Source organism: Oncorhynchus tshawytscha, linkage group LG01, assembly GCF_018296145.1.
Source record: "Oncorhynchus tshawytscha isolate Ot180627B linkage group LG01, Otsh_v2.0, whole genome shotgun sequence".
NCBI lineage: Eukaryota > Metazoa > Chordata > Actinopteri > Salmoniformes > Salmonidae > Oncorhynchus > Oncorhynchus tshawytscha.
In genome coordinates, this window is record NC_056429.1 from 9860173 (window position 1) to 9885797 (window position 25625).

The following is a 25625-nucleotide window of genomic DNA, read 5'->3' on the forward strand; positions in this document are numbered from 1 at the left end:
TGTGACTAGGCACTGACCCAACATAATCATATGGTGTGCTTTCACTGTAAAGCCTTTTTGAAATCAGACACGGTGGCTAGATTAACAAGAAGTTAAGCTTTAATTTGGTGTATTGCACTTGTGAATGTATGAAAGTGAAATATTTAAAAAATATTTTTTTTTTTTGAATTTCGCGCTCTGCCATTTCAGCGGATGTTGCCGAGGGGTTCCTAAATAGACAGGTGTGTGCCTTTCTAAATCATGACCAATCAAATGAATTTACCAAAGGTGGACTTCAATCAAGTTGTATCAAGTTGTAGAAACATCTCCAGAATGATCAATGGAAACAGGATGCACTTGAGCTCAATTTCGAGTCTCATTGCAAAGGGAATGAAATTGTAAGTAAAGGAAGTATTTTTTTTATTTTAATACATTTGCACAAATTTCCAAATCCTGTTTTCGCTCTGTCATTATGTGGTATTGTGTGTAGATTGATGAGGAACATTTTTATTTAATCCATTTTAGAGCAAGGCTGTAATGTAGCCAAATGTGTAAAAAGTCAAGGGGTCTGAATAACATCCGAATGCACTGTAATGTCATCTATAACAGCGCTTTGGTCCACAATGCTTTATGCCATGAATGAACTGTTAAATACCCAGGAAAGTTGTGAGACTGAATGAATATGGGGATATCTTTGTTTGGATTCTATGACATTCATTGGCTGAGATACAACCTTCTATTGCAATCTAATTCTGTCGCTATCAATTGATTGAGCTATTTATTTTCTGTAAAATAGAAGATGTTTAAACCCAGTCAGCTTTTAGGAAAACACTTGTGACCATCTCTAGTTGGGTTAAGCCACGGAATAAGAGTAGCCATCAGTTAAAGCTTACATTTTACTGTGTTGTTATGACCACTCAGTCTGGGGTGTAAAGGTAGGCCCACTCTGTCTGAGGTGTAAATGTAGGCCCACTCTGTCTGCGGTGGAAAGGTAGGCCCACTCTGGCTGGGGTGGAAAGGTAGGCCCACTCTGTCTGGGGTGGAAAGGTAGGCCCACTCTGTCTGGGGTGGAAAGGTAGGACCACTCTGTCTGGGGTGGAAAGGTAGGACCACACTGTCTGGGGTGGAAAGGTAGGACCACACTGTCTGGGGTGTAAAGGTAGGCCCACTCTGTCTGGGGTGTAAAGGTAGGCCCACTCTGTCTGGGGTGTAAAGGTAGGCCCACTCAGTCTGGGGTGTAAAGGTAGGACCACTCTGTCTGGGGTGTAAAGGTAGGACCACTCTGTCTGGGGTGTAAAGGTAGGCCCACTCTGTCTGGGGTGTAAAGGTAGGCCCACTCTGTCTGCGGTGGAAAGGTAGACACACTCTGTCTGCGGTGGAAAGGTAGACACACTCTGTCTGGGGTGGAACGGTAGGCCCACTCTGTCAGGGGTGTTGTGTAGTCCTCCCACTATGACATGTTGTGTAGTCCTCCCACTATGACATGTTGTGTAGTCCTCCCACTATAATATGTTGTGTAGTCCTCCAACCACAACTTATTTCACTCAGACAGTAGGATGCTGCAGATGGTGATGGTCAATAACTACAAAACATAATGACTAAATACCATAAAGATCAATTTATCAAAATGAACAACATTCTCAGTAGCAATTACAAAAACGTTTTCTTGCAATGACTGATATAATGTTTATCTACCTTAGTTGAACAAGTCCCTCTGGATGAGAGTGTCTGCTAAATGACCAACACGTATATGTGAAAATGAACATCCCAAAATGAACTGCAATGCACACTGGGTATTATCATTGATCTTCAAATCAAATGTTATTTGTCACAGTTGCCGAATACAACAGGGAAATCATTCAAGAAGAAGAAAAATAAGAAAAAGGCCAAGGAGGGAGAATAATCTGGTTGGGAAGAAACTGTATTATATTAGGACTTTTAGTTGTTGTATCTACCAGGGCCGGACTGACTCATGTATCAGCCTGACCGTTTAAAGACTAGAGGAGGGAACTCGAGACAGAGGTTATTTCAGAATGACCAGCAGCTGAAATGCTTACTTGCAAGCCCTTAACCAACAACGCAGTTTTAAGAAAATACCAACAAACAAAAAAGTAAGAGATAAGAAAAACAAATGATTAAAGAGCAGCAGTAAATAACAATAACGGGGCTATATACAGGGGACACCAGTGTTGAGGTAATTGAGGTAATATGTACATGTATGTAGAGTTATTAAAGTGACTATGCCTAGATAATAACAGAGAGTAGCAGCAGCGGAGAAGAGGGGGGTGTTCAGGTTGCTACCCAGACTATTTGCATATGATCTTGTTTTGGGGCGGAGCTCATTAGAATAATACTAATCTGCAATTGTTCACTTTCACATTTATGTTTTAGTCATTTAATAGACACTTATCCAGAGACTTAAAATTTGTGCATTTACTTTAAGACAGCTGTTCTAGGTGAGACATCAACCTCTCACAATCGTATCAAGTACATTTTTCCTCATTAAAGTACTTATGAACATTTTTACATGTACATTTATATTTAGTATATTTAGTAGACACTCTTATCAAACCATAGTACTATCAGACTTCTGCTACCAATGTTGTCATTGGGTGGCCAGTTTATTAGGTACACACATCTACTCCTGGGCCAGTACTCCACCGTCAACAGACTGCACCGTTGAATCCAGGCAGGACGGGTCTATGGACTCACGCTGCTTAGGCCAAATCCTGACTCTACAATCAGCACGATGCAACAGAAACCGGGATGGAGCCACTTCTTGTTGTTTTATCTGACAGGATGGAACCCGATGTGGTCGTCTGCTGCAATAGCCCAACCGTGACAAGGATCGACAAGTTCTGTGGTCCGAGATGCTGTTCTGCACCCCACTGTTGTACTGAGACGTTATTTGTCCGTTGATGGCCCACCTTTTTTGCTTGCATGATTCTTGCCATTTTCCTTCGACCTCTCATCAACGAGCTGTTTCGCCCACAGAACTGCCGCTGACTTGATGCTTTTTGGTTTGTCGCACCATTGTCGGTAAACCCTAGACAGCGTCATGCGTGAAAAGCCCAGGAGGGCGGCCGTTTCTGAGATACTGGATGCCGCGAGGCTGGCACCGACGATCAGACCACACTCAAAGTCGCTTAGGTCACTGGTTTTCCCCATTATAACGTTCCACGTCCACGTGATTCACTGTCGGTAGGAGCGCTGTGGTCCAGGTACACTCCTACAGTCTGAGCAGATGGCAGGGATATCTGTCTCTTTACTACTGTGGTAGAAACAGCATGTAGATGCAGAACAGTACAACCCCTAGGACTGGTCATTACCTCCAAACCAACAGTCATTACCACTTCCTCTCCTGCTGATGGCTTTATCTGAGATGGCTAAATCAACCTCAACCCGATCCGCTCTTCCTCCCAGTAGCTCCAGACAGACACTCTCCACACAAAACCTGTTTCCAGGGGCTGAATATATGTTGATGGTTGAGATAAGGCTGAATCTTATCACTCCTGGTCACCTTTTGGTTCCCCTCAGACAGACACAGGAGTTGATGTGCTGTGTTGGGATCCAATGTCAGCAGGAACCAGTCCAGGAAGAGGAAAAAGGCCCTGTGCCTTTAAGAATATATTATTGACAAGTCAGTCAGCCAATCTCTGCACCTATATGTTGGCCAATCACCTCTGGCGCCCTTCCCTTAGGCATCAGGGCTGCATTCAGCACAAATAAAATGTAATGCATCTTTCAATTAAATGGAAACGGTGCTGTTCTGAACGACCAGTTGAAAAATTGCAAGGGGTTGGGTTGTGATTTAGGGAATGCAGTCAGCATGGCCGCTTTCCTTTAAATACACCACTTGTTGCTTCATGCCACACCCTGCCACACCCACCAAACGGAGCAGAACATTGAAGAGCGTTTTTGGGAAACGTGTCATTCAGTACAAGCCGTTACGCAACAAAGCAAGCGTTTAATTGAACTGAACGCACCCCATTTGAGTTTCTAAAAGTGAGTGGGAAATGCGCAATTTGGCATGGTTGATGCTAAATGGTATCCTTTGGATGTCCCTACACTAAACCCTAAACCTAACCCTTAACTTAACCCTAACCTTAACCTGTTCCTTTAACCGTTTAAAATGTAAGCTTCATTGGGGTGACGTCAGAGTTGGAGGTCCTAAGGATCCCACTTAGACGTTTCCAACTGGTCATATGGGAGAAGAGATTGCCTAGTCAAGTTAATGAGTGATGTGTGCGTCCACTCAACGTGAGCATTGCTTGTGTAGTGTGTGCTGTACTAACATATTCATGCTTCTGGTTGTTGAAAAGTCACAGTCAATCGATCAATAATATAATAATACTCTTAGCAAAGGTGTTTATCTTTAATATTTACAATCTGTAGAAACTGTGAGATTAGAAAGGTTCAGAATATGAGAAATGTATATGGCAAATAGAAATCAAAACTGGATGGTCTTCAGAGGTAGATAGGAGAGGTTGAGGGTAGCTGAGGGATGGGAGTAAAAACAAACAAAAGATAACTAATGTCAAATACAGTGTCCGTGAAATGTATGTATTATGTATAAGCTGGAAGTGGAAGCCTAAGTATTCTGTCCATTAGTTTCCTCCAGTTAGGGGACTGGTGGTAGGGTTTGGGGAAATTAATAAAAAAGGAAAATATATTTAAGATGAGGTTTTCAAAATATATATATGGGGTATTGGAAATGATGCAGACAATTACGCTGATATAAGTCACAATCTATCTGCAATATTAAAGCTGATTCATCCCCCGCCCCCCCCTCTCCCAAAAAACATTAGAAACAAGACAATAATAAAAACAAATATTATAATCATATTATTTGATTTAAACACATCTTTCCTGGATATCCTGTCCATTTCCACCTTGCAGATCTCTTTCAGGTCAGAGACATATTTCTTCGCTTGTTCAAATGTGATACTGATGCTGGGTATGGCCTCAGATCCAGGAGTAACACAGAGAGACTGGAAACTCTATGATGTTGAGAAAGACAAAGGTTATTTGATTTCAAACACATTCCACAGGGAAAGAATGTCTAGAGACAGCAATTTCTTTGCGACATTTAAGTTAGTGTCACCTGGAGGAAATGGATGTTATCCTCTGTGTGTGAAAGCTGCTTTAGTTCAGTATCTCTCCTCTTCAACTCAGCCACTTCCTGTTCCAGTTGCTGCAGTCGCCTTTTAGCTCGACTCACTTCAGCCTCCTCCTGGGCTCTGATCAGCTTGTTCACCTCAGAGCGCCTTCTCTCAATGAAGAGGATCAGCTCAGTTAAGGTCCTCTCACTGTCAGACAATTCCTCTTGTGCAGAGCGCTGTTAGGACAGAGGTGAGAGGGGACATTTCATCCTCCCTATTAACTTATCTCTCATCAGGACCCCAGACAGCCTGAATATTATTAAAGTATTGGTCCCATCACTCACCTTCAGAGAGTCCACAGCCTGTCTCAGCTCCTGCATCTCCTTCTCTCTCTCCTGGATTCTCAGCATGGATTTCAGACTGTTTTCCCCCATCTGCTTCTGCAGAGAAGATTATCAGACCAATAAATCACTAACTATCAGGTAGGCTACTGTGCATCTGACAAGGTACCCAGAAAGCAAAATGGCATAAAAAGGGTTGAAAAAGCATCTTTCCCTGATGTTGAAACCACGTTCACTTTCAGTTCTGAAGGAACGTTTCAGGGAACAGAACTGAAAACCGGAAAATAAGTCATTTTTAGAGGATCGGAAACAGAACCGGGAACGAAAGCGATCTGTAGTGTTCTGGAACAGAACTGTTATTAATGCAATTCCATGAAAGGTTTGCATCAATGTTGCATCACATGTTTTGGGGCACAGAGCAAATGTTAAGTCTTGTGAGCAGAAACTTGAACATTGTGAGAATTTTGTGCAACGTCCGGCGCGCATTTACAGTGAACACTGAGGCTGTACCCTTACAGTTTTAGACAGTAGCCAATATATTCTGGCTATCTGAGCATAATGTAAGCCTACTAACAAAACCAATGGAGCAAATCCCATAACATATGTGGTGTTCAATGCAGGTCTACATTGCATGAAATGGTTTTACATTATGAAAGGCTTGACATTAGATAATGATGCTTTACTTGGTCTGTAACACCGTGGGCCAAATAGGTGACTGTAAATACCATTGTATTGTGTTCTATGATGCAAGAAACAGGGGTACAAAATAAAATGAATTATTATCACCACACAGAGAATTAGACCATGTAGGCTACCCCTCTGCTAATTGGCATATTTACATATTCAAGCCTGTATCAAACTACAACACTGCCCCTTTAATTTTGACATAATCTTTCTACCTGATTGGCTTTATAAAGGTAGCTTGAAATGTAACCTATACATTTTGTGCTGCTGTAGGAAGCAGTAACTCTCCACTGCTGACCTATAGCTATCTATAACTGGCCTAATAACTCGCTAACTAGCAAATACTTTCAATAAATGTGCACACGAGCTTCCTGCGCTCTGATCTGACCTGGACTGATCTGAAAAGCAGACTCAATCTTGCAAAGTTAGATTTGTTTTGGTTTGTTGCATTGAAAAGGGGATGTATCATGTCCTCCATGATATAATGTTGATTCGATCACAGAATAAATGTTGATCTACATAGTGCAAACTAATGGGGCGGAATTCAGTGACGCTCAGTCTCTTGCATCTCTTACTAAGCTAGCCAGGTATGTATTATCCTGGAGGAGGAGCGCGGCCGCGCAAGCGCGCAGTTTAGAGGGAACATTGGTTAGTGTAAACAGTATAACTTTAGACCGTCCCCTCGCCCATACCCGGGCGCGAACCAGGGACCTTCTGCACACATCAACAACAGTCACCCACGAAGCATCGTTACCCATCGCGCCACAAAAGCCACCGCTAACTAAGCTAGCCGTTTCACATCCATTACCATAGCACACCTTCCACTTCGTTAATTATTTTCCATAGATCGCATAGCCCCACGTTGATGATCTATTATGTAAAATACAGCAATATATGGTGCATAATAATTTTCAGTAATGTAATACTATGTGTGTGTGGGTAATCATGTTATTTTTTGTTCCTACATGATTTCTAATGTCTAGTATATCATTCTGTAATTCAGTGAAGTTATGATGCTATTAATAACCCAAGCACGTTCTTATTCACATCATGTCATTGTGTTCAGCGATTCAAGCCAAGCCCCCTCCATGTCCACCCCTCTCTGGCTCTCTCCCCACCCTTGAAATCTCTCGCCAACCTATCAGATTAGACATATATTTTTAAACAAAAAATACTTTACATACAAAAGTTTTGCCACACGAACTACTTGTGATTCTCTCTATTCTTCTTACACCTATTTTCACTCACTAGTCTGGATGCCAGGCTGAAAGAGATGAACACATCTTTAAATGCATTGTGTGCTATTTGACTGTTCCCATCTGACCTGTTTCTCAGTCCTCTCTGCTGCAGCTGACACTGTATCATGGCCTTTATGTTCATCCATCACACACAGCAGACAGATACACTGCTGATCGGTACGACAGTAAACCTCCAGCAGTTTGTCATGATGAGAGCAGATCTTCTCCTGGAGTTGTCCAGTGGCATCAATCAACTTGTGTTTTTTTCCTCGGTTGAGGTCATTGTGAAGTTTGAGGTGAGTCTCACAGTAAGAGGCCAGACACATCAGACAAGACTTGAAAGCTTTGAGTTTTCTCCCAATGCAGCTGTCACACCCCACATCTAAAGGTCCAGCATAACAGTGAGCAGGAGGGGGAGCAGCCTGGAGTCCTCTGTTCTTCAGTTTCTCCACCACTTCAGCCAGCACAGTGCTCCTGTTCAGAACAGGCTGTGGGATAAAGGTCTCTCTGCACTGTGGACAGCTGTAGAAACCTTTCAGATCATCCTGATCCCAGTGTTCTATAATACAGTCCATACAGTAACTGTGTCCACAGGCAGTAGTCACCGGATCCTTCATTAGATCCAGACAGATTGAACAGGTCATCAAATCCATATCTTCAAAATGTGCTTCTGCCATTGTGAAACACCCAGACTGAGCAGCAGATTCACAGAGGTTTCGTTTCCCGGTTTAACGGTTAGTTCTGAGCAGTAGGAGTGGCTTCCCTTGAATCTGGGCTTTCTGCCTGGTTCTTTATCTGAACTGGGATATCAGACAGTCTGGCCAGCAGAGGGCATATGTAGTGAAGGTCTTTGGACAACATTTACACAACACAGCCATGAACAATAACATACAGTGATATACAGGAATGTATGTAATAATGTACAGTAATGTTATAGTGTGTTATGACTGTCTTGGGTTGCACCCCCCTCCCACACAACACCACTTTTATATAGTTTTCGTGTTCTATTAAACTGAGGCACATGTTTTACATTGTTCCATCATCACTCAGTACCACAGGAGGTTTGTATCACCTTAATTGGGGAGGACAGGTTCATAGTAATGGCTGGAATGGATTTAATGGAATGGTAATTTAACTCATCAAATACATGGTTTCCAAGTGTTTGATACCATTCCATTTACTCCATTCCAGACATTGTTATGAGCCGTCATCCCCCAGCAGCCTCCTTTATATAGTTTTAGTTTTCTATTCAACTGAGGCACATGTTTAACTTTGTTCCATCATCACTCAGTACCCATGTCTCTTTGTTCCATCATCACTCAGTACCCATGTCTCTTTGTTGCATCATCACTCAGTACCCATGTCTCTTTGTTCCATCATCACTCAGTACCCATGTCTCTTTGTTCCATCATCACTCAGTACCCATGTCTCTTTGTTCCATCATCACTCAGTACCCATGTCTCTTTGTTCCATCATCACTCAGTACCCATGTCTCTTTGTTCCATCATAACTCAGTACCCATGTCTCTTTGTTGCATCATCACTCAGTACCCATGTCTCTTTGTTGCATCATCACTCAGTACCCATGTCTCTTTGTTCCATCATCACTCAGTACCCATGTCTCTTTGTTGCATCATCACTCAGTACCCATGTCTCTTTGTTCCATCATCACTCAGTACCCATGTCTCTTTGTTGCATCATCACTCAGTACCCATGTCTCTTTGTTGCATCATCACTCAGTACCCATGTCTCTTTGTTCCATCATCACTCAGTACCCATGTCTCTTTTTTCCATCATCACTCAGTACCCATGTCTCTTTGTTCTGATGGATTAGTTTCTCAATGAAGACATCTCTGTCCAGCACTATTTCTCATCTTCAGCCACCATCTCTGCTTGTGTCTTATCTGATGTTGTAGTTGTGGTCATAGCTGAGTGGTTGTGGAGGTGGAGAGGCAGGGTGTGGTGGTGGTGGCAGGAGAGCTATTGACACAACATAGACTAAATACATTGTTAAACTGGATAGAGATCAAACATTTGAAAAACATCTGACGACAGTGTTATCAGGATATGTTAGGCCCTGGGACAGGAATTGCACACAACAGACAGTGCTTGATTTTCCACTGCAATCCTGTGATTCAAAATTGACACAAATCCACACTTGTCCTAAAAATATTTGTTTGTATCAGAGTCTAAGGACAGTTGAATGGAGCAGTCAGCAGTGGCTCCCGACTAGGTCTGAGCAAGGACCCCCTTTCATATTTGAATTTAGGATTTTCTTGGGGAAAACAGTAAACTTCCTACTATTCTACAGATTTTGCCATGGGGCAAAGAGAAAAATGTGCCATTTTATAGTTAGTTTCATGATGTTCTACACATTTTTCCATGAGGCTGAGATAAAATGCTGCAGGCACTCCCACCTTGCTGGGCCTGCGGTGGGGTATGATGTGTCAATGGCAGTCTGCTTTGGAGCAGAAATATGTCCAACCTTCAAAAGGAGGCTTTTTGCCTTATGGAGTGGCCTGCGACCGGGTCAGTTGGGCTTATCAGATGAGAGGGCACCCGTTGAAAAATCCTCCTGGTAAAACACATCCTCCTTGATTCCTTCAGAATCATATAGAGTCAACAATACAGGAGAGCATATAACACTATTACAGTCATAATCATACCAATGTGAAACAGAGTCAACAATACAGGAGAACATGATATAAAACTATTACAGTCATAATCATTATCAATGTGAGAAACTCAGTGAAATGCAGCTTGATGGGCCTTCATTGATCTTTAGATGCACAGAACGCTGTATGGATTGTTGATCAGATAACTGTCAAACATGTCGATGTCTCCGATGTTTCATAACTGTGTAATGAAGACTGTCAGAGGAAAGTGCAGGCAGAGCCATGTATTTAGATAAGAAACATGTCAGCAACATTTATTCTGGGAAAGTTAGTAGATAAAATGTACGATCTCTGAATAAAAAAAAATGTTTCGGGGGGTTCATTCACCTGAATGAGGCTACCTGAGCCTGTCATACCAATTGTCTAAATCAAATCAAAGTTTATGTCTCATACATCGATTAGCAGATCGTTAAAACAGGCGCAGTAAATGATTGTGTTTCTAGCTCCAGCAGTAAATGCTTGTGTTTCTAGCTCCAGCAGTAAATGCTTGTGTTTCTAGCTCCAGCAGTAAATGCTTGTGTTTCTAGCTCCAGCAGTAAATGATTGTGTTTCTAGCTCCAGCAGTAAATGATTGTGTTTCTAGCTCCAGCAGTAAATGTAAATTGTGTTTCTAGCTCCAGCAGTAAATGCTTGTGTTTCTAGCTCCAGCAGTAAATGCTTGTGTTTCTAAATGCTCCAGCAGTAAATGCTTGTGTTTCTAGCTCCAGCAGTACAGCTAAATGCTTGTGTTTCTAGCTCCAGCAGTCTTGTGTTTCTAGCTCCAGCAGTAAATGCTTGTGTTTCTAGCTCCAGCAGTAAATGCTTGTGTTTCTAGCTCCAGCAGTAAATGCTTGTGTTTCTAGCTCCAGCAGTAAATGATTGTGTTTCTAGCTCCAGCAGTAAATGCTTGTGTTTCTAGCTCCAGCAGTAAATGCTTGTGTTTCTAGCTCTAGCAGTACAGTAAATGCTTGTGTTTCTAGCTCTAGCAGTAAATGCTTGTGTTTCTAGCTCCAGCAGTGCAGTAAATGCTTGTGCTTCTAGCTCTAGCAGTACAGTAAATGCGTGTGCTTCTAGCTCTAGCAGTAAATGCTTGTGCTTCTAGCTCTAGCAGTAAATGCTTGTGCTTCTAGCTCTAGCAGTAAATGCTTGTGCTTCTAGCTCTAGCAGTAAATGCTTGTGCTTCTAGCTCTAGCAGTAAATGCTTGTGCTTCTAGCTCTAGCAGTAAATGCTTGTGCTTCTAGCTCTAGCAGTACAGTAAATGCGTGTGCTTCTAGCTCTAGCAGTAAATGCTTGTGCTTCTAGCTCTAGCAGTAAATGCTTGTGTTTCTAGCTCTAGCAGTAAATGCTTGTGTTTCTAGCTCTAGCAGTGCAGTAAATGCTTGTGCTTCTAGCTCTAGCAGTACAGTAAATGCTTGTGTTTCTTCTAGCTCTAGCAGTAAATGCTTGTGTTTCTTCTAGCAGTACAGTAAATGATTGTGTTTCAGTAAATAAATGATTGTGTTTCTTGTGCTTCTAGCTCTAAATGATTGTGTTTCAGTACAGTAAATGCTTGTGTTTGTGTTTCTAGCTCTAGCAGTACAGTAAATGCTTGTGTTTCTAGCTCTAGCAGTAAATGCTTGTGTTTCTAGCTCCAGCAGTACAGTAAATGCTTGTGTTTCTAGCTCCAGCAGTACAGTAAATGATTGTGCTTCTAGCTCCAGCAGTAAATGTCTAACAGTACAATACTAATGCACAAATAACACCCCACGTCGTTTTAGAGAATTTGGCAGTACGTCCAATCAGCCCCAAAAATGTAGAAGAAGAAATATCAGAATGTTTTATTTGACCTTTATTTAACTAGGCAAGTCAGTTAAGAGCTCATTCTAATTTACAATGACGGCCTACCCCGGACGACAATGGGCCAATTGTGCGCCGCCCTATGAGACTCCCAATCACGGCCGGATGTGACACAGCCTGGATTCAAACCAGGGACTGTAACGATGCCTCTTGCACTAAGATGCAGTGCCTTAGACCACTGTGCCACCCGGGAGCCCAATATATAGGATGAGCAATAGGATGAGCTAACGTATGTTGAGAATACAGTATGTACAGCAGTAGTTATATAGAAAGTACTATAGTATGTGGAGAATACAGTATGTACAGCAGTAGTTATATATAATGAGCTACAGTATGTGGAGAATACAGTATGTACAGCAGTAGTTATATAGTATGAGCTACAGTATGTTGAGAAAACAGTATGTACAGCAGTAGTTATATGAGATGAGCTACAGTATGTTGAGAATACAGTATGTACAGCAGTAGTTATATAGAATGAACTACAGTATGTTGAGAATACAGTATGTACGGCTGTAGTTATATGAGATGAGCTACAGTATGTTGAGAATACAGTATGTAAATATCAAAGTAAGTAATCAGTTAGATTAATTTCTCAGAGATCAAATTAAATGTCAACAGAATAATGTTGCAGAATTGCTAATGTTATCTGTATCTAACAACAGAAACCATTTCAGAACCATAAACATTATGCAAACATTAATGTGGCCAGTGTCCAATGAGTCTATGTACCTAGGGCAGCAGTCTCTAAGGTGCAGGGTAGAGTACTGGGTGGTAGCCAGCCAGTGACAGTGTCTAAGGTGCAGGTCAGGGTACCGGGCAGACGCCGGCTAGTGATGGCTGGTTAACATTCTGAAGATAGAAGCTGTTTTTCATTCTCTCTGTCCCAGCTTTGATGCACCTGTACTGTCTCCGCCTACTAGATGGTAGGAGGGTGAACAGGCCGTGGCTTGGGTGGCTGAGGTCTTTGATGATCTTTTTGGCCTTCCTGTAACACCGGGTGCTGTAGATGTCCTGGAGGGCAGTCAGTGCGCCCCCGGTGATAGGTTGGGCTGACCGCACCACCCGCTGGAGAACAAGACGGTGAGACAGCCCGACAGAATGCTCTCGATGGTGTAATATGTAGAAGTTTGTGAGGGTTTCAGGGGCCAAGCCCGGCTGTTGCGCCTTCTTCACCAGTGTCGGTGTGGAGGGACCATTTCAGGTCTAGTGATGTATACGCCAAGGAACTTGAAGCTTTTGACTCTCTCCACTGTGGCCCAGTCGATGTGGATGGGGGCCTGCTCTCTCTGCTGTGTCCTATAGTCCATGATCAGCTCCTTCATTTTGTTAACAATGAGGAAGAGGTTATTTTCCTAGAACCACTCCGCCAGGGCTCTTACCTCCTCCCTGTAGGCTGTCTCGTCATTGTTGGTAGTCAGGCCTACCACTGTTGTGTCATCAGCAAACTTGATTATTGAGTTAGAGATGTGAGTAGCCAATTGCTGGTCAAAACACGTAAAAAATACAATAAAAATGTACTTTCCCTCATGAAGTGGAAACTGACATCAAGCCCATAGATATGATAAATCGGTGTGTATAGGATTGTCTCATTGTCTCTTAACCAATATGGTTAACACTACTTTAGAAACATCAAAACAGATATGTGACAGTTTAACATATTGGCAAAATGTAAACCTTTAAAACAAACATGTTTTATGTATAAATGGAGGAGGTGGGTTCAAATGGCTTAGTGTCATTCATAACTAATGAGCAGAGACTCCTGTAGCTCAGAAATCCACTACCTGCTCTCTGATAGACGGCGATGGGGAGTTCTTAGGTTCAAGCAGTAACTCACAGTGGTGGGAAAAGTATCCAATTGTCATACTTGAGTAAAAGAAAAGATACCGTAATAGAAAATTACTCAAATAAAAGTGAGTCACCCAGTAAAAGACTGCTTGAGTAAAAGTCTAAAAGTATTTGGCTTTAAATATACTTATGTATAAAAAGTAAATATAATTGCTCAAATATACAAGTATCAAAAGTTAAAAATTTTAAAAAACTGTTTAAATTCCTTATATATAGCAAACCAGACGGTACCATTATATATTTTTTATTTACGGTTAGCCAGGGGCACACTCCAACACTCACACTGCAACAGACAATTTACAAACAAATAATTTGTGTTTTGTGAGTCCACCAGATCAGAGGCAGTAGAGATGACCAAGGATGCTATTTTGATCAGCGCGTGAATAGGAACCTTTTGTTTTCCTGCTTAGCATTCAAAATGTAACGAGTGCTTTTGGGTGTCAGGGAAAATGTATGGCATAAAAACACATTATTTTTTTAAAGGATTGTAGTGGAGTAAAAGTTGAAAAATTATAAGTAGTAAAGTAAAGATACCCCCCAAAACTCCTTAAATAGTAATTTGAAGTAATTTAACTTAGTTATTTTACACCACTGGTAATTCAGTCATTTATTATTCATCCAAGAGTATTGTCCTGAGGAGTATCTACCTATTGCATTCTCCATGCCACTGACACTTTCACTGATTTCACTCTGAGCTGCAAAATAGTCTGGATTTGCTTCAGAAAATGGCTGAGAGACACTGGTTGGTTCTGATTTTCTATAGTCCTCTCCGTCAGGTTGTGTTTTGATAATTTCAGTTGTAGTCCTGGGTAGTGTCTCTCTCTGTCTGTTAGAATGCACCTCTAAATGTTCTGTCTAAGGACTTTCCCCAAACACCACATTATCATGTTTCCTCCATCTTGTGACCATTGTTAATGTAACTTTGTAGGAGTTCTATAATAAACATTTTAAAAACTCTGCAATCATTGCACCTATAGTGCTTCTATGAGTCCTCATGTCCACTTTCAGATTGATGCCAGTACTGAATACTTTTGTATTTTCTCTCCTGTGCGAACCTTCATGTGCATTGAAAGATTACCAGCAATGCTGAATCCTTGAGAAGCATCCAGCTGCAGATTATGCGGTCTGAAGCTGCCTGTCGGAGATGGTATTTTTGCATCTCACGGTATGCAGTCTGAACTCCAGTCGTAACATAGTAAACGTTTTCTTGTGTCCCTCCGTTTTGTATGACGTTACATTTCTATGTATGAATTTGTATCGGTCCCTCCAATTCGTGTGATATGAATTTAATTAATATAGGTTACAAATGTGTGGCTAACGTTAGCTAGCTGGCTACATGTCAGTAGCTCTGGTCCAGGGCGTCATGTTAAGTGTGTTAGTATCGTAGTGGTAAAAGTTGGGAGAAGTTGCGGAGTATAAATTGGCTACACTAGGTGGCAACACTCGCTAGCTAGCTTTAGCTAGTAATGTTAGCTAGCTCTCTGTCAGGATTCGACATCCTGTCTCAGCTCATATGTCTCACAGCGTGTGTGTCCTGAGAAGGTATTTGCTGGAGCCAAAACCTATTGGAATCCTTTGCCACAATCAGGGCAGCGATATGGATAATCCTGTGTAAATTCTAGTGTGTTTTTTCAGATCACCGCTGGTGCCGAATTCTTTGCCACAATCAGGGTGATACAGTTGTTCTCCCGAGTGTCTCCGCGTGTGTCTTTTCAGACCACCGCTTGTGCTGAATCCTTGGCCACAATCACAGCAGCGATATGGTTTCTCCCCTGTGTGGATCCTCATGTGCTCTGTCAGTTTACTGTTACAGGAAAAATATTTACTACAAACATGGCAAGAAACATTAGCTGCAATGTGAGTTTGGAGGTGATCTTTCTTACTTTCTGAGGACTCCATACCTTTCCCACAGATACCACATTGATGATCTTTATCCCCTGTATGGGTTTTAACATGTCTAATTAATGTACTCATGTAATTAAAAAACTTGCCACACACCTTGCAACAACAGGGAGAAGCAAAACTTTGCCTGTGTGATTTCAGATGGGACAACTGTGTGGATGTGCTGCCCATAGTAGTGATACAGGAGTTTTGCCCTTTTACCATATGTTTTCTCTTTGATTTGACTGGCTTAAAACCTCTCGCAGGTCCTCCCTTCTCCATGCCACTGACACTTTTACTGTTTTCACTCTGAGCTGCAAAACAGTCTGGATTTGCTTCAGAGAATGTCTGAGAGACACTGGTTGGTTCTGATTCTACATAGTTCTCTCGGTCAAGTTGTGTTTTGATCAGTTCAGATGTAGTACTGGGTAGAGTGTCTCTCTCCCCGTTTTCTTCCTTTTGGGTTTGATAGAGATGTGAGGGGTGAGTTGGGTACTCATCACAGTCACTTTTCACATAGGCGGGAGTGAAAGTGGAGTCTATGGTATCTGCCTCAAGCCCTTGAAGCTGCTCTTCGTCCCGACTGGTCCCGATTTCATTCGGTTCCTCTTTGATCTGTGTGGGCTGTGGGTCCTCCTGCCTCAGACTGGTGTTCCACTCTTGCTGATCAGGGGGGACCTCCACTTCAGAGACGGAGAGAGAGAGGTCTGGAGGAAGAGAAGCGAAAGGAAGAAACTGTTAACTCAATGCTGACTCACTTTGGCATTGCTCCTTTTGTCCAATAACATTATGATTTAGTAAGTTAGACAAACGTACCGAGTAACACACCTGCCCTGCGTAGCTTTATCTCAGGTTGAAGAACTATGTCGAGCAGCCTTTGTAGACGGACAACTTCCTCCTGATACTCTACTATAGTTTTTTCAACGACCCCGAATATCTCCTCGGCAGCATATGTTAATCTCTCGTTGAGAAAAACCCTCAACAACTGTATGTTAGACATTTTTACTTGTTAGATAACGCGAGTTGCTAGCTAACGTCCGGGTTGTTTTCGTCACTAATGTAACACCGCTGATGAATGATTAACACAGTCACAAAGTCATAATTGTTGCTAAACTCCGCTATTTCTACAATTTATGTTATTAAAAACTTATTTTAAGTGTAACCCTTCCCTTAAATGATTACCAAAAAGAACATTTTGTAGCCAATGATGCCTTTGTGGCTGTAATATCTAGTGGGAAACCGTCGTTTTCATCATGTGCAGAATCAGCGACAAAGACATCCGTTGACAATAAATCATTTGCGCTCTTGTCGTAAACGAGTAAATATATTTCTCTATCGCCACCTGCTGGAGTGGAGTGTGGCAAAGGTTTGGCTTATCAAAGGTGGAACCTGTTGAAATTGAGTTACACTGACAAAACACATCCTCCTTGATTCGTTGAGAAACATAAACAATAAAACAAAACAATGAAAGTACATCATTAACAATAGATTAAGAGCATTTGAAAAAATGTATTTAAAAAATGGTTCAGTGATAATGCTATCAACTACAAGAGCCTTATTTAAATTCAGCCTGTTTGGCCTTTATAGTACTTTAGATGTGTAACACATTGTATGAATTGGTGATTAGATAACTGCCAAACATTTCAATGTCTCCAATGTTTCATAATCGTTCAAAACCATCAGAGCACAACAAATTGGCCAGTGTTACCTAGTGTTGATTTTTCAGTGTGGATTCAGGTGTTACATTGAGACTGTAAGTGTTAAATGAACACTCAGTGGTGTAAAATAACCCCAATGTTGAGTGTGATTGTGTCAGTGTTACTCTGTGGAGAGTAAAATAGTCCCACCAAAACCACACCCATCATTATCAGATTTCCCAGCATGCTCAACTGCAGGGAGACATTTTTGTTTTTAATATCTGTGTTTTTGCATGTACATTTATTGATGGATTAATCTTATGCTACACAAAGATAAAAAAATAAAAAATCTGAACTAATCCAATCAGTTAGTTCAATTTATTGCACCCGTTACTGAAATGGTGTAGGTAGTCTCCTCACAATGTTCTTAACCCTGACAGTCATTCTGAATGCAGGTTGAAGGTGAATACAATTCAAACTGTTGGATATCCTACCTCTGTCTGGATTCCAATAGGAATTACAGACCACTTTGCAAGCCATCAAAATGTGACTTGCATGCCTGATGTGGCCTGTAAACCAGGAGGTTCCTAACACTGTGTTAGGGTAAAACTTGGCCATCAAAGTAAGGCCTTTAATAATGCATTGTCCTAAGGAATTTAATTTTAATTATAATGTATGCCTAGAAACTGATTTTGTAAGATCCACAGTACCGATAAAATTAATTCATTCAACACCCATGTCCCTCTCACTAACAAATAACCATGTTTTTGGCCATCTGTGAGTGGAAGTACATGTTTAAGTGGTATACAGTTATGTTAAAGTTTGAACTTGTTTGCTGCCAGTGCTAAAGTCTTTGTAAATATGTACATAAGAGCATGTGGCATAAAATACATACAAATATTATTGTAATATCCTTAATCAAACATTGCACTTCCTAGTGTGAAAAATTCTATGTCAGGTGTTAATTGCCTAACACTGACAAAGTATAACAGCGTCAGCAGTGTTAATTTAACATTGGAAGATGTGGACCTGTATAGACACTGGCCCAGTTTTAAATGCAACACTGTCCGAGTTCTGTATTGAGACACTTAACATGTTATTCGGTCTACTTTTCCCTCATAGTGAATATTGGAATCAAGCTCATAGACGTAATAACAAAAAAATGTATAGGATTGTCTCTGATCCTCTAGACACCTGAGGACACATAAGTACAAAGTAACCAATATTGTGAACACCACTTTAGCAACACAATCCCTTGGTTCTTCAAACCTTAAAAAAGGTTGGCTTACTGTCAGGGAATGCATCTTTAAACTGTAGGTATGCCTTTCTCAGGTTGCTCCGCAACAGTAGTTTTAGACTAATTTGCCCTTCAAATAAAGACATTTTTTCCAACTGTCATCGCTTATGTACCAATTTTCCATTGTTTCCTTTGAGCCCTGTGAAACTCCCTTAACTTTGGGACAGGTAAAAATCTTATGCATCTGTCATTTTTTGGGGCTTTTTGGGCCATAGCCTTTTATTTGCCAAACTCTTGTATTATCTTTGAGATGGTCCAGAGTTAGTGCCGAAATCATTTGCAATATGCACATTTTTACATCAACTGGGCAAATCATTTCAATGCCACTTTCCTGCCTCATGTCAAACAGTGACAGGCAATCCATTTCCTTCCTCATTGTATTTTGGATTTAGCTCAACTTCCTTTTACTGTACTTTCTGATGGGTTCAACAACAAAAAATGTGTATCGGAGATTCCCCAATAGAAGACATGAATTGACGCTTTCAAGCTCTTGCGCAGTCTTCATTTTGGTTGTCATGGCGAATGTTCAACTGGTGCATGACCTGTGGAGAACAATAAAAGATGAAGAGACCCAGCACACTACATTGTAGTTTGCACCCATTTTAATTATTTGACGATTTCACAATATTTTGATGACACACCTGGCCTGGTTTACACATGGTCCTCAGGAAGCTTTTTACAACAAGGTGCACAAATGCTAAACCCAGGTACAAATAGAGCAGATGGGAATGTGGAAACTAAGGTCCATAAGATTAGATTCAAATGTGCATTGGTCTCAAATAAAAGTTACATCTACTGTATGAAAACCCACAAGGTGATAACTTGTTTAGCATATAGTAATGAGCTGTGTGTTTGATATCTTTGAGACATTATTTCTATGTAAATCAATGTAGTTGTAATATTTGAATTAGTTGTAAAATCATGTAATGATGTCAGTCATAGCTGAGCATGGGCTTGGAGATGCTAGTCTAGTATTCTCGAGTGCCAGATGCATGTCAGAGTGGTGGAATACAAAGTACATCAAAAAGCTTGAGTTGTCATATTTTAATAATTTAACTGTTAAACAAACCAATTCATATACTCCAGCAATTCAAGTAAATACACAACATTTCCCGATTTGATACTGATAAACACTTAAAGAGCTTCAGCTAGCCACTTAAATCGAGAGATCATTTACAGATTAACAATGTAGCCTAGTACTTGAGCTCAAGTTATCCCAACAAAATTAAATAGCATATCTGAGAAACAATGGAGAACAATAATACTGAATGAACTCTTCTACGGAGCAACTCACATTTGACATGTTTAAAAACAAAGTCTATTTGTGGTGTAATGTTTCAGTAGGGTAAACCACATGAGGTATGTAAATTACTCAAAAACAAAAACATATTTTGGCAGGAAGTAACCATGGATTAAAATGCTGCCTTCCAATAGGCTTGCCCATGCCCAGAGTTCACCACCTCATTAAAGGAGTACAATATTTCCAAGCTAAACAAATAATGATAGAGAGAGACTCTCCTGTGTACACAAACAATGAATAACTGGGGGGGGCAGTCCTCCTGGGTCAGCAGTAAAGGATTCAGTTCTTCAAAACAACACCAATTCAAGTATCTTCTTCAATGCTTAGGGGAGAGTGCTGGACAAGCATATCTTCAAAAAGGGATGTACGTTGTACTCTAAGAGTCTTGGCGGTTACAGGTGAACAGCAGTCAGACTTGACTAGCCAGATAGCGGGTCAAAACTCAAAAGCGAATCAATCACGTTGACCTTCTGCTGCAGCTTGGGGTTTCTACACTAAATTACCAAAAGTATGTGGACACCTTATTGTCACAAAATCATGGGCATTAATATGGTGTTGGGCCTCCCTTTGCTACAAGAACAGCATTCACTCTTCTGGGAAAACTTTCCACTAGATGATGTACGTTGCTGAGGGAATTTGCTTCCATTCAGCCACAAGCGCATTAGTGAGGTCGAGCATTGATGTTTGGCGATTAGAACTGGCTCGCAGTTGGGGTTCCAATTCATCCCAAGGTGTTCGATGAGGTTGAAGTCAGGGCTCTGAGCAGGCCAGTCAAGTTCTTCCACACCAATCTTGACAAATAATTTCAGCATGGACCTTGCTTTGTGCACAATGGGGCATTGTCATGTTGAAACAGGAAAGGGCCTTTCCAAAACTGTTGCCACAAAGTCGGAAGCACAGAATCGTCTAGAATGTCATTGTATGCTGTAGTGTTAAGATTTCCCTTCACTGGATCTAAGGGGCCTGGCCCGAACCATGAAAAACAGCCCCAGACCATTATTCCTCCTCCATCAAACTTTACAGTTGGCATTATGCATTGGGGCAGGTAGCGTTCTCCTGGCATCCGGCAAACCCAGATTCTTCCGTCAGACTACAAGATATGAAGCGTGATTCATCACTCCAGAGAACGCATTTCTCCTTATCCAGAGACCAATGGTGGCGAGCTTTACACCACTCCAGCCGACGCTTGGCATTGCGCATGGTGATCTTAGGTTTGTGTGCGGCTGCGCGGCCATGGAAACCCATTTCATGAAGTGCCCAACGAACAGTTCTTGTACCGACGTTGCTTCCAGAGGCAATTTGGAACTCAGTAGTGAGTGTTTCAACTATTTTTAAGCGCTACGTGCTTCAGCACTCGGCGGTCCCATTCTGTAAGCTTGTGTGGACTACCACTTTGCAACTGAGCCTTTGTTGCTCATAGACGTTCCCACTTCACAATAAGAGCACTTACAGTTGACCGGGAAAGCTTGAGCAGGGCAGACATTTTATGAACTGACTTAGAAAGGTGGCATCCTATGACGATGCCATGTTGAAAGTCACTGAGCTCTTCAGTAAGGCCATTCTACTGGCACTGTTTGTCTATGGAGATTGCATGGCTGTGTGCTCGATTTTATACACCTGTCAGCAAAGGGTGGGGCTGAAATAGCCGAATTCACTACTTTGAAGGGGTGTCCACACACTTTTGTATATAGGAGTATCTAATCTACAGCTACTGAGCCAACCCAAGGCCTAGGCCTGTGTTACAGAGGCTCTACTCCACAGGCACTGAATAGAGCTCTAGGTCTGGGTTACGAAGGCTCTACTCTGCAGGTACTAAGTAGAGCTCTAGGTCTGGGTTACGAAGGCTCTACTCCGCAGGTACTAAGTAGAGCTCTAGGTCTGGGTTACGAAGGCTCTACTCCGCAGGTACTAAGTAGAGCTCTAGGCCTGGGTTACGAAGGCTCTACTCTGCAGGCACCGAGTCCGGACCCTCATCCCTCAGCACGCCCATCTCAGGGCTAGGCAGGGCTGGGTCAGAGGTAGGCGTGTCGGCCTGCTCCTGGGAGAGGTCTTCGGAACACCGGCTCACGGTTGGGGAAATGACGTCGGGGCTCGTGTCACATGACTCTGTGCTCTGCTCCGACATAGCAGTGGTGATCGTCGCGGCAACGCTGGGCGGGATGAGATCAAACTCGTCGTCGTCCTCCTCCAGGATAGGCGACTCGTGGACGTCTATGGGGAAGAGGGAGAGAGTCTCAGGGTGAGTCTCAGTCTAAAGTGGCCTCCATCTACACTCATTGTAAAAAAAAAAAACATAACCTGTCCAATTTCATTCCCATAATTTCAGATAGAGGGAAGGAAACTTAACACTATCAAGATGTACCCTCAGAGAGGCACTGAGAAGGACTTACTGTGGTGTCTCTGGTCATGTGTGTTTTGTCCTATACTTTCTTTTTAATTGCAGCCCCTGTCCCCGTAGGAGGCCTTTTGGTACGCCATCATTGTAAATAAGAATTTGTACTTAACGGACTTGCCTAGTTAAATAAAGGTTCAATTTTTAAAAAAAATACATAAATAAAAGTAGATTGAATTGAAACATTGAATTCAGTTACTTGACAAAGTGATGTGTAGCGCTAACTAAAGGGCTCTTTAGTATGTAGAATTAAGTGCAAAAAGACACTCCATTGTTGCGTTTACATAATGTTGTCTCATCTTGTTAAGCCCGCAACACAACAAAAAAGTGAAAAATGTATGATTAGCAACTATTTACAGTAAACAACATTTGTTTGTCAGCCAATGTTGCTGTCATGACTGTAAACTGTCAAACTCACTGCTGAAGGCCTCTGGGTACTGCTTGGCGATCTTGCCCTTTAACGTCCTGCGTGGACAAAATAGAACCATGAATAAATGGATTATGTTCTCATTACAGAAGGAAACCAAGGTTAGAGCAATAATTGTGTGACTACTCCCATGAGTGAGTGTAAAAATTGGACTTGGAGAGTGATTGACTGAAAGTTCCCATTCGTAGTCGGTATAAAGTTCGCTTAGAGGAAATCTACAATCCACTAAGAGTATAGATAATCCAATAAGCCAAGGGTTTGTTAAATAACCCCTTGCCCCTTATCCTTGGAACTTCATGTACAGTGCATTTGGATTCAGAGCCCTTGACTTTTCCCACATATTGTTATGTTACAGCCTTATTCTAAAATGGCTTACATTTTTTTTGCCCCTCACCAATCTACATACCCCATAATGACAAAGCGAAAACAGGTGAGATATTTATGCAATTTAAAAAATAAAACAGAAAAACCTTATTTACCTAAGTAAATAGAAACAGGTGCATCCTGTTTCCGTTGATCATCCTTGAGATGTTTCTACAACTTGGAGTCCACCTGTGGTAAATTCTATTGATTGGAAATTATTTGGAAAGGCACACACCTGCCTATATTAGGTCCCACAGTTGACAGTGCATGTCAGAGTTCCTCAGTGAAGATTGGAGAACCTTCCAAAAGGAGAACAATCTCTGCAGCACTCCACCAATCAGGCCTTTATGGTAGTGACCAGACGGAAGCCACTCCTCAGTTAAAAGGCACATGACAACCCGCTTTGAGTTTGCCAAAAGGCACCCAAAGGACTCTGACCATGAAACAAGATTCTCAGTCTGATGAAACCAAGATTGAAATCTTTGGCCTGAATGCCAAGCATCACGTCTGGAGGAAACCTGACACCATCCCTACGTCATAGGATAGAAACTTCCCAAATACAGGTGTGCCAAGCTTGTAGTTTCATGCGTAAGAAGACTTGAGGCTGTAATCGCTGCCAAAGGTGCTTCAACAAAGTACTGATGTAACGGATGTGAAACGGCTAGCTTAGTTAGCGGTGCGCGCTAAATAGCATTTCAATCGGTGACGTCACTTGCTCTGAGACCTTGAAGTAGTGGTTCCCCTTGCTCTGCAAGGGCCGCAGCTTTTGTGGAGCGATGGGTAACGATGCTTCGTGGGTGACTGTTGTTGATGTGTGCAGAGGGTCCCTGGTTTGCGCCCGGGTATGGGCGAGGGGACGGTCTAAAGTTATACTGTTACACTGAGTAAAGGGTTTGAATGTTTTTTTTGTAATACCTTTGCAAAAATGTCTAAACCTGTTTTCAGATCTATAGAAATGTTTAGGGGGTAAGGCTTGGGGTTATTTTTGTAGAGAATTGTGATGCTAGAGGCCGGGGCTATAGGTAGTCCATTATCTTACGTAGAATGAGGACATCTGTGGGAAGACAATGGGGGTTGCCTAGTATTAGACCAGGTCCTTCACCTGATTCTCCTAAAGATGCTGTCCAAGTCTTTCTTCATCTCCACCAGGGTGCGCGTGTGAAGCAGGAAGTGTTCGTTCATCTGCAGCAGCCGCACGTTGGACAGCCCGTTGAAGTTGATTAGCATCTCATTGGTCTTCTCAAAGCGGTCCAGCCTGGAAGAGGAGCAAATAATGAGCGAGATAAATAGGCTTAAATGTTTTATTTACCTTTATTTAACTAGGCAAGTCAGTTAAGAACAAATTCTTATTTTCAATGACGGCCTAGGAACAGTGGGTTAACTGCCTGTTCAGGGGCAGAACGACAGATTTGTACCTCGTCCGCTCAGGGGTTTGAACTTGCAACCTTCCGGTTACTAGTCCAACGCTCTAACCACTAGGCTACCCTGGTGTTAAATTTGTATCGAGCTGTGGCAAAGCTGTGCCTATTTTGCCATAGTCTACCCACACTGACTGCTAACCAATGTTGGGTTGTATTTGACTAACAAATCACAGTGAGTGCAAGGCCACCCATCAAGACCCCCTTGCAGACAGAGTCTGCCCTCTGTGTGAGAAATATCAATAAATCCAGCAGATGTACAATGTGGACTGTGCTGTAGTTCAGACTTGTCACTCACATGTGCCTTTGGGCTTGGATGATGGCGTTGACATCCTCCGCGTTTACCATACTGAGCATTCTGTCACAGAACATTCCAGAGGCTGTGGGTTCCATGGTGCTGGTGATACTGGAAAGCAATTGGAAAATAAATGCTACACCATCAAGTGCTAATTACATGAATGTCAAACAACTAGGCTAGCTAAGCTATGCGTTTATCACCAAATAAACCAAGATAGCTAACAAATGAGCCTGTTGTGGTCAAGAAATGCTATGGGCATTGGCAAGATGCAAGGCTCATTTAGGCGTCATCTAGAAATAAATGTTTGTTGAGCCAGATAGCTAACCATGTAAAAATCTGTCGTTCTGCCCATGAACAAGGCAGTTAGCCTAGGAACAGTGGGTTGTCTTTGTAAATAATGTGTTCTTAACTGGACTTGCCTAGTTAAAGGTAAAAAAATCCATTTAAAAAACGTTAGCTGGTGCAGAATACTAGCTAACGTTACCTAAGTAGAAAGACAGACCATAGACAAGCTACGTTAGCTAACATAACACTTACGACAGGTTCCAAACACGTTAGTTATATCCGTGAATTTTCTTCAACACTTGAACGGAAATATACACGTTTACATTAAGCTACTGCCAGTCACTTCCATAACTGAAGCTAACTGCAATTTAGCAGGCTGTGGCAGAGAAACATTTCTTAGTTTGGGGAAACCGAACGCTTCGCCGCACTTCAGTGCTGTGAAAAATGTTTATCACATGACAGCAAATGCATGTCAGTCATTTCCGGTGGAAAACTAAAAGCTTGTTTAAATATCTAATTTGTGGTGTTGAATTTACGAATTGTTTAAAATTATGTAGGGTTTTTCCCCTCCATTGGGCGAGTATAAGTGTTTATGCCGCGTTCAAGACAACTCGGAAATATCCGACTTGGAAACCGACTTGTATAAAA

At 41.9% G+C, this 25625-nt stretch overlaps 3 protein-coding genes across 6 annotated transcripts; all 3 read right to left on the bottom strand.

Moving 5' to 3' along the window:
* Positions 1–4330: 4330 nt before the first annotated feature.
* On the bottom strand, positions 4331–8077 carry LOC112218342 (E3 ubiquitin/ISG15 ligase TRIM25). Of its 2 annotated transcripts, none has more exons than XM_042328328.1 (4): positions 7431–8077; positions 5426–5515; positions 5084–5317; positions 4331–4979 (listed from the first exon to the last, which is right to left on the bottom strand). In XM_042328328.1, the coding sequence occupies exons 1-4, from the start codon at positions 8019–8021 to the stop codon at positions 4752–4754; spliced, it is 1143 nt and encodes a 380-aa protein (XP_042184262.1). In that variant the 5' UTR covers positions 8022–8077; the 3' UTR covers positions 4331–4751. The 2 variants fall into 2 exon arrangements, with proteins under 2 accessions (XP_042184262.1, XP_024234819.1); XM_024379051.2 differs by having other exon boundaries at positions 5426–5521; positions 7431–8076.
* Positions 8078–13910: 5833 nt separating this feature from the next.
* On the bottom strand, positions 13911–16833 carry LOC112218340 (zinc finger protein 16). Of its 3 annotated transcripts, XM_024379049.2 has the most exons (3): positions 16377–16833; positions 15678–16267; positions 15349–15483 (listed from the first exon to the last, which is right to left on the bottom strand). In XM_024379049.2, the coding sequence occupies exons 1-3, from the start codon at positions 16558–16560 to the stop codon at positions 15481–15483; spliced, it is 777 nt and encodes a 258-aa protein (XP_024234817.1). In that variant the 5' UTR covers positions 16561–16833; the 3' UTR covers positions 15349–15480. The 3 variants fall into 3 exon arrangements, with proteins under 3 accessions (XP_024234816.1, XP_024234815.1, XP_024234817.1); XM_024379048.2 differs by having other exon boundaries at positions 13911–16267; positions 16389–16833; XM_024379047.2 differs by having other exon boundaries at positions 13911–16267.
* A 4540-nt stretch (positions 16834–21373) lies between these two features.
* Positions 21374–25506, bottom strand: LOC112218339 (kxDL motif-containing protein 1). The gene is made up of 5 exons (XM_024379045.2): positions 25230–25506; positions 24693–24800; positions 24079–24231; positions 22605–22651; positions 21374–22005 (listed from the first exon to the last, which is right to left on the bottom strand). Exons 2-5 carry the CDS (start codon positions 24785–24787, stop codon positions 21737–21739), a joined length of 564 nt encoding a protein of 187 aa, XP_024234813.1. The 5' UTR covers positions 24788–24800; positions 25230–25506; the 3' UTR covers positions 21374–21736.
* Between the last annotated feature and the right edge of the window lie 119 nt (positions 25507–25625).

Bases quoted from the DNA above. Each gene is read 5' to 3' on its own strand.
- LOC112218342 (XM_024379051.2), bottom strand. From the start codon at position 8,021: ATGGCAGAAGCACATTTTGAAGATATGGATTTGATGACCTGTTCAATC. The intron at 5,522-7,430 runs GTCAGATGGGAA...TCTTCTCTGCAG, and splicing joins CAGAGAGGACTGAGAAACAG to AAGCAGATGGGGGAAAACAG. The intron at 4,980-5,083 runs GTGACACTAACT...TCAACATCATAG, and splicing joins ATAACATCCATTTCCTCCAG to AGTTTCCAGTCTCTCTGTGT.
- LOC112218340 (XM_024379047.2), bottom strand. From the start codon at position 16,560: ATGTCTAACATACAGTTGTTGAGGGTTTTTCTCAACGAGAGATTAACA. The intron at 16,268-16,376 runs GTACGTTTGTCT...CTCTTCCTCCAG, and splicing joins CAGGGCAGGTGTGTTACTCG to ACCTCTCTCTCTCCGTCTCT.
- LOC112218339 (XM_024379045.2), bottom strand. From the start codon at position 24,787: ATGGAACCCACAGCCTCTGGAATGTTCTGTGACAGAATGCTCAGTATG. The intron at 22,652-24,078 runs GTGAAGGACCTG...TTGTCCACGCAG, and splicing joins AGCATCTTTAGGAGAATCAG to GACGTTAAAGGGCAAGATCG. The intron at 22,006-22,604 runs GTGAGTTTGACA...TCTTCCCCATAG, and splicing joins GTACCCAGAGGCCTTCAGCA to ACGTCCACGAGTCGCCTATC.